This window comes from Eptesicus fuscus, chromosome 19 (genome assembly GCF_027574615.1).
Source record: "Eptesicus fuscus isolate TK198812 chromosome 19, DD_ASM_mEF_20220401, whole genome shotgun sequence".
NCBI classification, from domain to species: domain Eukaryota; kingdom Metazoa; phylum Chordata; class Mammalia; order Chiroptera; family Vespertilionidae; genus Eptesicus; species Eptesicus fuscus.
In genome coordinates this window covers 26,481,871-26,495,035 of record NC_072491.1, presented here as the reverse complement: position 1 = coordinate 26,495,035, position 13,165 = coordinate 26,481,871, and the positions used below count along the sequence as shown (strand labels likewise).

The 13,165-nt window shown below is 46.1% G+C and overlaps 1 protein-coding gene across 4 annotated transcripts in view; it reads right to left on the bottom strand.

Moving 5' to 3' along the window:
- The window catches only part of COL14A1 (collagen type XIV alpha 1 chain), a 174,778-nt gene that overhangs the window by 52,831 nt on the left and 108,782 nt on the right, over positions 1-13,165 (bottom strand). For all 4 annotated transcript variants that reach the window (XM_054708522.1, XM_054708523.1, XM_054708524.1 and 1 more), the window contains one exon: positions 11,658-11,744. In XM_054708522.1, coding sequence (XP_054564497.1) covers positions 11,658-11,744 — 87 coding nt within the window. The remainder of the gene's footprint in view (positions 1-11,657; positions 11,745-13,165) is intronic.

Sequence of the window (13,165 nt, the reverse complement as noted above, 5' to 3'; positions counted from 1 at the left end):
CCACTTTAATTCTCACCCCTCCCCAATTTCAATTTGTTGCTTATCTTCCAGACTTTTTGAATATAATTATATAATTCATTTTATGCACATGTATATATGTATCTTTAGAAATTATTACCTATATCGGAGAAACCAAGATGGCGGCATAGGTGAAACACCTAACCTGCAGCCGGGCACAACAATTTCAAAGGCACAACTAGAGGTCAGAACGGACATCGTCCAGAACCACAGGAGAGCTGGCGGACTGAAATGCCCACAGCTGGGGGGAAGGAGAAGGCCACGGGGATAATCGGGGGAGCCGTAAAAGCCTGAGGTATGGAGAAACTGGCGGAGACACGAGCACGCGCGCCAGCGGGGAGGATGGAGCCGGAGAGGAAGGGGCGGCTGACGGCCTGGCCGGCGTTCACTGGCAGGAAGGAGATAAAGGCTCCGGAGTGCGCTAAGCGCCGGCTCCGACTGCACTGAGCGCCAGTTCCGGGCGAAACCCTGGGAAGCCAGGCGCAGGCTGGGGGAATGAATCTGGGCTGTGGGGCGCAGGCACAGAGGAGCGGGGGAAGGCAGAGCTCCAGAGGCGCGCACGGGAAGGGGCGCAAAGGACGGACTGTTGCCTGCGCCACTGAACTGCCCTAGCGGGAAGGAGACATAAGCTCAGGACCGTGCTGAACCCCAGTTCCGACTGCACTGAACCCCAGTTCCGGGCGAAACCCTGGGAAGCCAGGCGCACGCTGGGGGAATGAATTTGGGCTGTGGTGGCGGAGGCACAGAGAAGCGGCGGCTCCAGATGCGCGCACTGGAAGGTGCGCAGAGGACGGACTTTTGCCTGCGCCACTGGGTGGCCCTGCTGGGAAGGAGACAGGGACGCCAGACTGCGCTGAGACCCAGTTCCAACTGCACTGAAACCCAGTTCCAGGCGAGAATCTGGGAGTCCAGATTCATTAGGGGAGGGACTGGACTGTTTGGCAGTGGGCGAAACTCCAGGGCGCGTTTCTCTCAGAGGTGTTTGCAAGGAATACAGAGGGACACAGACACAGGAGCCTCATAGGGCGGGGCTGACAGGAAGCCAAGGTTGTAGGCTCCACCCTGTAGCTCCGCCCCAGCCAAGCTGAGCAGAAGCTTTTTCCTGCTGAGTGCCTCAGGTAGTGGCTGACCCACACTGCATTGGAGACCCAGAAACGAGGGCATCTAATGGTTGGTGGGAGATGACACCAGATTTCAATCACTTGCATAAGGGAGGCATTCTAGAGGCAGACTCAGTGAGCGCCAAGGCATTGCTGCATCAAGACCCGGCCCACAAACATGTCTCCTGCACAGCAACTCTTCCTATATAGACAAAGAGGGTCCTCACGGCCAATTGGCCTGGAGGACAATTCCTCCCAGTGACACCAACAACAATCAAGACTTAACTGTACAAAGGAGGACCAAGATGGAGACATAGGGCGGCAGCCTGATCGTTGCCTACCACAACAATATTGAGACTACGACGGGAGAGCAGAGCAGACACCAGCCAGAAAGACCGGGGGGCTGGCTGAGCAGATGCTCTACAACTAGAATAAATGAGAGGGGTACGCAGGATGATGCTGATGCCGGTGACCCAAAGTCCACACTTTAAGAACTATGGCTCAGGCGACACAATGGTGGCCAGGAACGTGCTCGGCGCAGTTCCCCCGGCGGTCTCCGGCTGAGGGGACGGCTCCACTAGCTGCCGAGCACGGACAGACGAGCCCCTGGGAGACATGGGGTGGGAGACTCCGTGCTTGCTGACCTCCGAGTCCTTCAAGAATCTCAATGCCCCGAAGTGGCCAGGTGCGCACGCTCAGCGACTGGCCACCGTTGCAGACCCAAGGGCCGACGCAGCGACACCGGACCAGCCCACCGCCGGGCACCGGGCACACCGGAGTCTTGCCGAGCCCGCCGCCCAACGAGTTCTGCGGCAGCCGCCCTGGAGCTCTGAGAAAATGACCGAAGGAATTGCTGAGAGGGAATTGACCAACAGGAATTGGGATCAAGAAGACGAAACCCCGCTGAGACCCGAGTCCAGGCGAGCCTGCGAGCCTCTGGGCTCAGATGTGGTCACATGCCTCTGGGTCTAGGTGAGGCCTCACGCCCCTGGGTTTGGGTGAGGCCACGCGCCCCTGGGTCCAGGTGAAGCTGGATTCCGGGTTCGGGTGAGGCCATGTGCCCCTGGGTCCGGGCGAATCTGAACCCTGGGTCCGGGTGAGGCCGTGGGCCCCTGGATCCGGGTAAGGCTGGGTCCCGAGTACGGGGGAGGCCGTGAGCCCCTGGATCCGGGTGAGACCACGCGACCAGGGGTCTGAGAGAGGTAACGCGCCCCTGGGTCCGGGTGGCTTCGTGCACCTACGTCCAGGTGAGGCCACGTGCCCCTGGGTCTGAGAGAGGCCACGCACCCCTAGGTCCGGGCGAGACCATGTGTCCCTGGATCCGGGTGGGGCCTCGTGCACCTAGGCCCGGGTGGGGCCGCGTGCCCCTGGGTCTGGGGGAGGCCAGGCGTCCCTGGGTCCGGGGGAGACCGTGTGTCCCTGGATCCGGGTGAGGCCTCGTGCGCCTAGGCCCGGGTGAGGCCACGTGCCCCTGGGTCTGGGGGAGGCCAGGCGTCCCTGGGTCCGGGTGAGACCGTGTGTCCCTGGATTCGGGTGAGGCCTCGTGCGCCTAGGCCCGGGTGAGGCCACGTGCCCCTAGGTCTGGGGGAGGCCAGGCGTCCCTGGGTCCGGGTGAGACCGTGTGTCCCTGGATCCGGGTGAGACCTCGTGCACCTAGGCATGGGTGAGGTCACGTGCCCCGGGGTCTGAGAGGCCAAGCGTCCCTGGGTCCGGGTGAGACCATGCGTCCCTGGATCCGGATGAGGCCTCGTGCACCTAGGCCCGGGTGAGCCCAAGTGGCCCTGGGTCTGGGAGAGGCCAAGCGTCCCTGGGTCCGGGTGAGACCATGTGTCCCAGGATCCGGGTGAGGCCTCGTGCACCTAGGCCCGGGTGAGCCCAAGTGGCCCTGGGTCTGGGAGAGGCCAAGCGTCCCTGGATCCGGGTGAGACCATGTGTCCCTGGATCCGGGTGAGGCCTCGTGCACCTAGGCCCGGGTGAGCCCACGTGGCCCTGGGTCTGGGAGAGGCCAAGCGTCCCTGGGTCCGGGTGAGACCATGTGTCCCAGGATCCGGGTGAGGCCTCGTGCACCTAGGCCCGGGTGAGCCCAAGTGGCCCTGGGTCTGGGAGAGGCCAAGCGTCCCTGGGTCCGGGTGCGACCATGTGTCCCTGGATCCGGATGAGGCCTCGTGCACCTAGGCCCGGGTGAGCCCAAGTGGCCCTGGGTCTGGGAGAGGCCAAGCATCCCTGGGTCCGGGTGAGACCATGTGTCCCTGGATCCGGGGGAGGCCGCGTGCACCTAGGCCCGGGTGAGGCCACGTGCCCCTGGGTCTGGGAGAGGCCAAGCGTCCCTGGGTACGGGTTAAGCCAGATCCTGGGTCCGGGTGAGGCTGTGCGCCCCTGGATCCATCTGGGTGAGGCTGGGTCCCAGGCCCGGGTGAGACCACGCGCCCCTTGGGTAGGGGTGAGGCCACGTGCCCCTTAGTCTGGGTGACGCCGTGCCCCTGGGTTCGGCCGAGACCAAACCAGAGGGAGTCGGACCTCCATTACCACCATTTGTCCACCATCCAGAGCTGAGGGGTCAGTGCTGACATGTACACATAAGGAACTACTGGACATTGAAATTGGGTCTCAAAAGAACTGTTGGTCCAGGGGGAAGCTCGCTACAGATTGATTCATTTGCCTGTCAGCATAACTATTATTGCTCGTCTCACATTCAGTTCTTATTAGTATATATCTAGTGACATATGACCTCGCTCATCTAGGGGAAATGATGAACAACATAGACTGAGGAACAAGAACAGAACCAGAAGCAAGGAGGCATCGATCGGACTATCGGGCCTCAGAGGGAGGATAGGGGAGGGTAGGGGGAGGGTGGGGGGGAGGGGGAGAGTTCAACCAAAGGACCTGTATGCATGCATATAAGCCTATCCAACGGTTAAGTTCAACAGGGGATTGGGGCATGCGTGGGGAGAGGGGTGGGATGGGAATGGGGGGATGAGGACAAATATGTGACACCTTAATCAATAAAGAAATTAAAAAAAAAAAAAAAAAAAAAAAGAAATTATTACCTATAGTATTTTTGTGGTATAATTTGATGTATGTAGATTGCAGATGTGACATCAAGCTTTTTATTTGAGTTTTTGCCTTAATGTTTTAGAGACTTTTCCATAATATAACATTTGGATCTAACTTATTCTTATTGAGTTGCATAGCTGTCCAAGCCATGGATGGATGCATAATAACACTTTAACTATTCTTCCACTATTGGAAATGTAGGAGGTTCCCCCACAAATTTTTGCTGTTTAAACAATAATGCAATTAACATCCCTAAACACTCCTTAAATAGAAATGTTAATATTTACTAGTAAGTAAAAATGCTAACATTTAAGACAGCAATAAGTACAACTATAAATAAAATTTAATGAATATGCAAATACATTATTAAATTGTGCTCCAAAGAAAGCTATGCCATTTGCCAAGAGTTTAAGAGGGTCCTTAGTTCTCTAACCCATAGTACATGATGTTGTCAAACTTTACATTTTTACCAACCTGATTGGTAAAAATAATTCCTTATTCTTATTTTAATTTTTATTTCCCTTAAAGCTACTATGACTGAGCATCTTTTCATAATGCTTGTCCATTTGCATTTTCTCTCAATGCAACTACATATATATATGCTTAGTTTTCTACTGGATTGCATGTCTTTTTCTCTTTAATGTGCAGGAATTCTTCATATATTTGGATACTACATCCTTAACTGTTACAGATAATGCAAATATTTCCCCCCAGTGAGTCAGACATTGTTGGCTGGCTACCAAAGAGTCTTTCCTGACTTCTTTCCATTTTATTTTTCATACTGTAAAGCAGGGGTCCTCAAACTTTTTAAAAAGAGGGCCAGTTCACTGTCCCTCAGACCGTTGGAGGGCCGGACTATAGTTTAAAAAAAACTATGAACAAATCCCTATGCACACTGCACATATCTTATTTTGAAGTAAAAAAACAAAACGGCAAAAACACCCGCATATGGCCTGTGGGCCGTAGTTTGAGGATGCCTGCTGTAAAGGCTAAAAAAGAGATTTACTTTCCCAGCCTTCTCGCAACTAGGAATGGACAGATTAGCCAGTTGCAGCCAATTTGATCAAGAAGCAACAAGCCAAAGAGAAGCCAATTGGAAAGCTGGAATGATCTGGGTCCTTAATGAAGTTGGTGAGCTGCCTCCTTTCCCTAGGGATCAGCCTCCTCTAAATCTTTTGCTGAGCAAACAATGAACGTCCAAATGTCCTAATGGGATTCACCACTGTGCTAGCCAAATTTTCTGTTGCTTGCAGCAAGCCCACTGCATCCCAAGTAATAGTCCTAGTCTGGCCAACTCTTTAATTCTGTTTGCACATCTTAAATGATTGTGACTAGTTGACTCCCAGATATTCCTTCCAGAGACACCATGTCTAAAAGCTAGGGACCATTTTACATTTCTAACTTGTTTGCCATCTTAACCCTGACCCTCATCACTGAGCACATGATAAGAATTCAATAAATATTTGTGGATATAGGATTCCATCTTTTAATAAGGAAGGATTAGTCCAGGCAAAGAGGATATGGCTCTTTCATGTCTCTCTACAGCTCTTTACAGTTTTATTGGCACATAATACTACTGTATAAATTCTTGAATGAGAAGATAATCACAACTATGTTAGTCATTGCCCAGGGTTTACTACATACTGCTTGAAATACTATTTCTTAAATAGTTTATTATACTTTAAATATTTTAAAATGTCAATAGCCTTTCTTCATTTTACATGCTTTGTTTTTCTCAACAAGTCAGAGCTCAACCCTCTCCTTTTACTTCTCTGCTGCTTTCTTCTCATTACAAAGTTTGACTCTTAGGTCATATGTAAATATCTTATAACTTGTTCCAGCAGTATTGCAAATGAAAACTTGAAAAGCCTCCAGCTAAAAAGAGCTTATTGATGCCTTTTAAAATAAAATAAACATGATTGTAATTAAGAACTGGATCTTTAAGGACCAAGAATGAAGAAGAAACAAAAAAACCAGAGCAGCAGGCATGTGCACTGAGACTGCCCGGGGGAAAGATTGGGAAGATGGTTGAGGTTTACTGCAAAGCTTGTATTTTATAGCCCACACAGGGCAATGAAGTATGAACTTGGGTCTATGATTGGTGGGGGAAGGTAGAATATGAAACATTCATTAACGTTGAAGAACTTGGAAGGCTGCACTCTGAATGAGCTAGAAATGAAAAGAGCCCACCAGCAGGTGGATAACCACAATGTTGTTTTCACTTTAGCTATGGAAGGAGGAGGAACTATCTCCCCTAAGAATTGCTACCCAGCAGCTGATTCTTGTACAATCTAGGGACTAGAATTCACACTGCTTGTGAGGATCAAACAAAACTCCAAAGTTAAACCTAAGGTGGTTTCCAGTTGGTTGTATAGTCAGGAGTTTAGCAGAAGCAGGCACAGATACTCTCTGAAGGAATGTGTTTGAAACATAGGCTCAAAACAGTCCCAGAGACAAAGTTTCAAATAACATGAAGTCAAATACACAAAACCAAAAAAAATCACAAAATATACATGGAAACAAGACAGCATGAGTAAAATCATCAGGAAAAGAAACAGCAGAATCGGAACCACATACACTGTGGATTTTAAAATTATAAGGTAAAGAATATACACCAAAATCCTATATAATGAAGAGGTAATATGCAAATTGACCATCACTCCAACACACAAGATGGCCACCCCCATGTGGACACAAGATGGCCACCACAAGATGGCCAGCAGGGGAGGGCAGTTGTGGGCGATCAGGCCAGCAGGGGAGGGCAGTTGGGAGGGATCAGGCCTTCAGAGGAGGGCAGTTAGGGGTGACTGAGCCAGCAGAGGAGGAAAGTTGGGGGCAACCAGGCCTGCAGGGGAGTACAGTTGGGGGGGTCCCAGGCCTGCAGGGGAAGGCAGTTGGGGGGGACCAGGCCTGCAGGGGAGGGCAGTTAGGGGTGACCGAGCCAGCAGAGGAGGAAAGTTGGGGGCAACCAGGCCTGAAGGGGAGGGCAGTTAGGGGTGACCGAGCCAGCAGAGGAGGAAAGTTGGGGGCAACCAGGCCTGCAGAGGAGTACAGTTGGGGGGGTCCCAGGCCTGCGGGGGAAGGCAGTTGGGGGAGACCAGGCCTGCAGGGGAGGACAGTTGAGGGCAACCAGGCCTGCAGGGGAGGGCAATTGGAGGGGACCAGGTCTGCAGGGGAGGGCAGTTGGAGGCAATCAGGCCAGCAGGGGAGCAGTTAGGTGTCAATCAGGCTGGCAGGGGAGTGCTTAGGGGGTGATCAGGCTGGCAGGCAGAAGTGGTTAGGGGCAATCAGGCAGGCGAGCGGTTGGGAGCCAGCAGTGCTGGATTGTGAGAGGGATGTCCGACTGCCTATTTAGGCCCGATCCCACCAGAGGGGTCCCAGATTGGAGAGGGTGCAGGCTGGGCTGAGGGACACACACACCCCGTGCATGAATTTCATGCACCGGGCCTATAGTTTAATATAATAAAGAAAAATAGTCCTGAAAGTGTTACAAAAGAAGAAGAGACTGTACAAATGACAAGAAGGTTTAAAAGGAACCAAATATAACTTCTAGATATACTAAAGATAACAATCAAAATCATAAACACAATGGCTAAATTAAATGGCATATTAAATCATAGCTAAAAATAGAGTATACCAGAAGATAAATTTAAAAGAAATTACACATAATGAAGCCTGGAGATGCAAAGTAGATAATAAATTAAAAAGTTTAAAAGACATGAGAATAACATTATAAGTTATAAAATCCATCTAGTTGGAATTTCAGAAGAAACCTAATAGAGATTACAGCAGAGAGACAATATTCAAAGAGGCAGTGACTAAGAAAACTCCAAAATGAATAAGAACATTGGTATTCAAATTCCTGAAGTCCCAAATTTTCCAAAATGGCAAACAACATCAATATTGTAGTGAAACTTCAGATTACTAAAGGGGTCTTGAAAAGAACCAGAGAGAAAAGAGTTCTTTCTCACAGGACAATCATTAATTTGACTGACAGTTGACTTTTCAATGGCAACAATTGGAGCTATAAAATGGTGTAATAGCATCTACGAAGTGCTCAGAGAAAATAATTGTTAATTTAGAATTGTACTCCAAGTTTATTGGTTTGGAAACTTGTCTGAGTGCTTTGAGGTCAATATTAAACATTTTAAGCAAGATAGAAAGTTTATTATTCTCCTTTGTTAAAATCTGAGCTGAGAACTGGTCCAGCATAGCAGAGTAGCTTTACCATGTAAGGCAGTGTGAAATCTTGATTCCCAACATCTTATTGTTCTGCTGTGTCCCAGAATGTTGCTTATCAAAGTGACCTCACTACCACATGTCCCCATTCTAGTCTGTGGGGAAGGGTGAGGTTGGTTAGGAAGGGCCTTTGGTTTTCATTTAAAAACAACATCCAGGGTGACTTCATATACCTTCTCTCTCATTGGTCAGAACTTAGTCCTAAAGTGACAGATGCTAAGAAATCTAGCCCCTAGCAGAATGCCCATGTGCTTGGCTAAAACTCAGGGGATTCTACTTTTTGAAAAGAAGCAGTGGCAATGAATATTGGACGGGGAACAATTAGCAATCTTTGTGACGACCATCAAAACTATCCTTTGATAACAGGGGAAATAAAAGTATTTTCAGATGAACAAAATCTGAAAATGTACTATCAACACTCTCTCAGAGAAACACCCAAAGGTTATATATATTGTGAAATTACAAACAGAATTTGACTATTAGAGTGGAAGATTTTAAACACCTATATCTTAATCGAAAGATAAAAAATAAATGCAGATAAAGAAGATTCTAACAATGCAAATTTACAATTTCATTTACTGGACTTTATATCTAAAATTCTGAACTTCAAAAATAGGGAACACATTCTCCTAAAACCTATAGGGAAACTCTGTAAAACTTGACAAAAGGCCACAAAACAAATATCAAAGAATCAATAGATATCAAAGAATTGGTACTATACAGACTATCTTCCCTGAGAAAGTACAATAAAATTAATACATCAATAAGAAAAAGATAAAAGTTGCACACATAATTGAAAATTTAAAAAGGCATTTCTAAGTAAATCATGACTAAAAGGAGCAATAAATGAAAATATAAACAATAGCTCACAGAAATATTAGATTTGTCTACATAGAATTAAAATTTCTAGTGTAAGTTCTCATAAACAACAAACAATCCATGGGACAGGAAAAGATATTTTTAAACCGTATCCTATATAATAAAATCGACCAAATGGCAGAAAAACCAGTCACTATGATGCGCACTGACCACCAGGGGCAGATGCTCAATGCAGGAGCTGCCCCCTGGTGGTCAGTGTGCTCTCACAGGGGGAGCACCACTCAGCCAGAAGCCCTGAGCCGGGCTCACAGCTGGTGAGCACAGTAGTGGTGGCGGGAGCCTCTCCTGCCTCCGTGGCAGTTAGACATCCCCTGAGGGCTCTTGGACTGTGAGAGGGTGCAGGCCGGACTGAGGGACTACGCCCCCCCCCCCCCCCGCTTGAGTGCACGAATTTCGTGCACCAGGTCTCTAGTTGTTAATTAACGGTTAGTGTTCACAATACATAAAACCACTTATAAATCAGTGAGGAAAAAAAGCATGTATAACAAAAACCTAGCAAAGTTTATAAACAGGTAATTTATATAGGAAAAAATCCAAATGGCTAAGAGACATGAAAAACTGCTCCATCTCATTAGCATGGAGGGATAGTCCTATTAAAATTAAATTAATGACATTTAAAACAAAATAACAATGACACAGGGTTTTACAATCATCAGATAAAGGAAGGCACTCATATTTGGCAACATCAAAGGGTCTTGGTGAAATGCATGGGAACTAGCTCTCATACAGAATTTGGGGAAGAGGATATTGGGACAATCACCCCAAGGAGCAATTTGGGGTTTCTTCATGAAGCTGATTATGCACCTTCCTTCTTCTCCAACAAATCTAAGTGTTATTGCAAGAGCACTCACTTATGTTTGCAAAGAGACATACAAAGAATGTTCACTGTAATAATACTGTCACAGGGAAACACTCCACAGTAATGGTTCAATAAACTGTAGTTTATATAATGGAATACCTTACAGCTGGTACAACAAATAAACTAAACAATGTGCGCTAGCCTTGATAAAGTTCAAAGACATACTTTTGGGGTAAAAAAAAAAGTTGAAAACAAATCATTGTTTTCAATTTCCAGATTAAACTAAAGACAACTCTTTACATTTAATTAAAGTTTTATAATGCACAGAATCCTTATATACATATTGTCTTGTATATTCCTCACAATACCAGTTAAAGAAGTGGGTGCTATTGTATATACAAGGAAATTGAGGTTCACAGTGATTCAATGACTGACCAAATCTTACAATTTAAATGTAATGCTTTTACTATTACCACAAATTTGCTTCTTGGGGATAAAGAAACTTTTTTTTTAATGTGTTTGGGTTCTACATTCATAGCTTGAAAGAATGTTCTATGTGCCAAAGATAAAGGAGGAACTGCTGGGATATATTTCAAATGCATTCAGTAGGTTCTCTTCGTTTTTGTTCAGTTCAGGAAACGCGGAACGTTAGGTTGTTGTTGGTGCCAACCTGGAGTGAAGTTTCCCGCTGCAAGCCAGCTGTCAGAGTGGGTTACCTACTGCTCACATGCCGCCTGGGCTGGCCGCCTCCAGGAGGCCAAGGTACAGACACTGGCCAGGTGTCAGAATACCCCTCCTGGGCTTCTGTATTTGCCTGTGCACCTTCTCCCTGTTTTCTTTGTCTTCTGCCCTGATGTAATTCTCATTCCCTAAACGGACACCAGCTGTAGCATACTTATATCAAAGAAATACTGCTAACCCAGTTTAGCAGGTTAGCCAAAAAAAAATGAACATTTAAACATATTACAAAAGATTTATCATGCTAAATACAAAGACCCAGATAGGGCAATTTTATGTATTTTATATTTTACAAAAATGTTTTATTTTCTCTCTCTCTCCCTTTCCTCCCTCCCTCCCTCTCCTTCTCCCTCCCTCCCTCTCTCTCCCTCTCTCTCTCCCTCCCTCCCTCCCTCTCCTTCTCTGTAGAAAGTTCCAGTCATGCTCAGATGACATTCTTTTCCTGAAAAATCCAAAACCCTCCCTTCACATATAAATTTTGATAACAGAAGGAGAAAGACGAGGACATGGAAATATTACAGGTATAAGTAGAGGGCCGATATTTGAAACATTCACAGTGAGAATAAACCACAGGAGTTTCAAGGGAACATTGTGAATACACAGAAGCATGAGAGTTGTCTTGCATAGTGATTAAGAGCATCATCTCGAGGGGGCACAGAGACCTGGATCTGAAGACCAACTCCTCCAAGCTGTGTTCTTTAGGCAAGTTATGTAACATCTCTGTGATTAACTATGTGTTTGGCACAATGAAGATCATATATCAGACACACAACAAGTGATAACTATAAATATTGTTAAAGAATATTTAAGCCCAACTAGGCGAGACTTACCGGTGGGCCTGCTGGTCCCAGAGCCCCTTTGTTGGTTTCAGAACAGGAGCAGGAATGTGGAAGGTCTGGGCAGGTTTCCTCATCCCTCTGAGAAGAAAAAAATAGCATAACTATTAAAAACTTTGACTTAAGACACTTTAAAGTGAGCATTAGTCAGAAATATTTTCTCCTGACCACAAAAATCTTTTCTTTAAAGAACAATGAATGGGTGTCTTGTGAGTCATTGATAATCATCATTATTAAAGGATGTTAAAAACCTGTTTGGGAATCCAGGGGAAGAAAGAAAGGCAAAAGTGGGTGTAAAAAAAATAGCCCCCAAACCACCTTACTATTTAATTCAGTTGGAGAAGTAGTACTCTATGAACTAAAGGTCTTGCAAGCTTTGTGTTACAATATTTTTCCCATTTCAAAGGATAAAAGAAAACTTGCTGGTCTAGTCAACCAAAATAACTGCATCTATACTAAAACAAACAAAACAAAATAAAAACAGTGCTTAAAAACATCATCAGCTGGGCCGGCATGGCTCAGTGGTTGAGCATCGACCTATGAACCAGGAGGTCACAGTTTGATTCCCCCATCAGGGCACATGCCCAGGTTGCGGGTTCAACTCCCAGGAAGGGGCATGTAGGAGGCAGCCAATCAATGATTCTCTCATCATTGATGTTTCTATCTCTTTCCCTCTCCTTCTCTAAAATCAATAAAAAAATATTTTTTAAATTAAAACATCATCAATTCTCTGTAACAATTTTAACTATTGCTCACATTCTATGTTTGGGAAAAAAAAATAAATCATGGCATCAACCTAAAGCTTTGAGATAGGAGGTCATATTTATTCTCTTGGAGAATTTTGTGGTGATCACATTTTGCTTGACATACCATTGGATTCATGGCATTTGCCCTTCCAATTTCCAATCTACCTGCACTTATGTATGACATCACAGTGTCTCTGATTAAATTCTACCCCAGAAACTACTTAGAAACTTATTTTGTTGAAGAAAGAGTATTTCCTTCTCAAACATAGTTGGTATGAATTTACTGCCTGCAATAGATCATGGGATCTGTTGTAAGATCTTAAGAAGGCAAATCACTCGGACTTTATGATGGCTTCTCCATGTCCATTCTCCACATTTAATTATTAAGACATGACTACTGTACAACCATGATGGTGTCATCCATTTCAGCTCAGGATCTAAGGCTCTGAAGATATGAATCTGCTTTCATATATATAGGTATACCCTTATGAATTACACATGGTATTAATAATAAGAAAAAGTTTGATTTTTCTTGTACCATTACATAGGTTATATAGCTTATAAGAGCAATTCCAAAACTGTGTACCAAGGGTGCCCTGGGACACCATGACAAGGTCACAGGAGCATGTAAATGTTTTAAACTAAAGAGAAACAGCCATTGGACTCTGTATGAAAACCAGCTCAAAGTAGTTCACAGTTTCAACAACAGATTTTGAAATACTGTTTTGATGATGTCACGTATTTGCAAATCTGGTT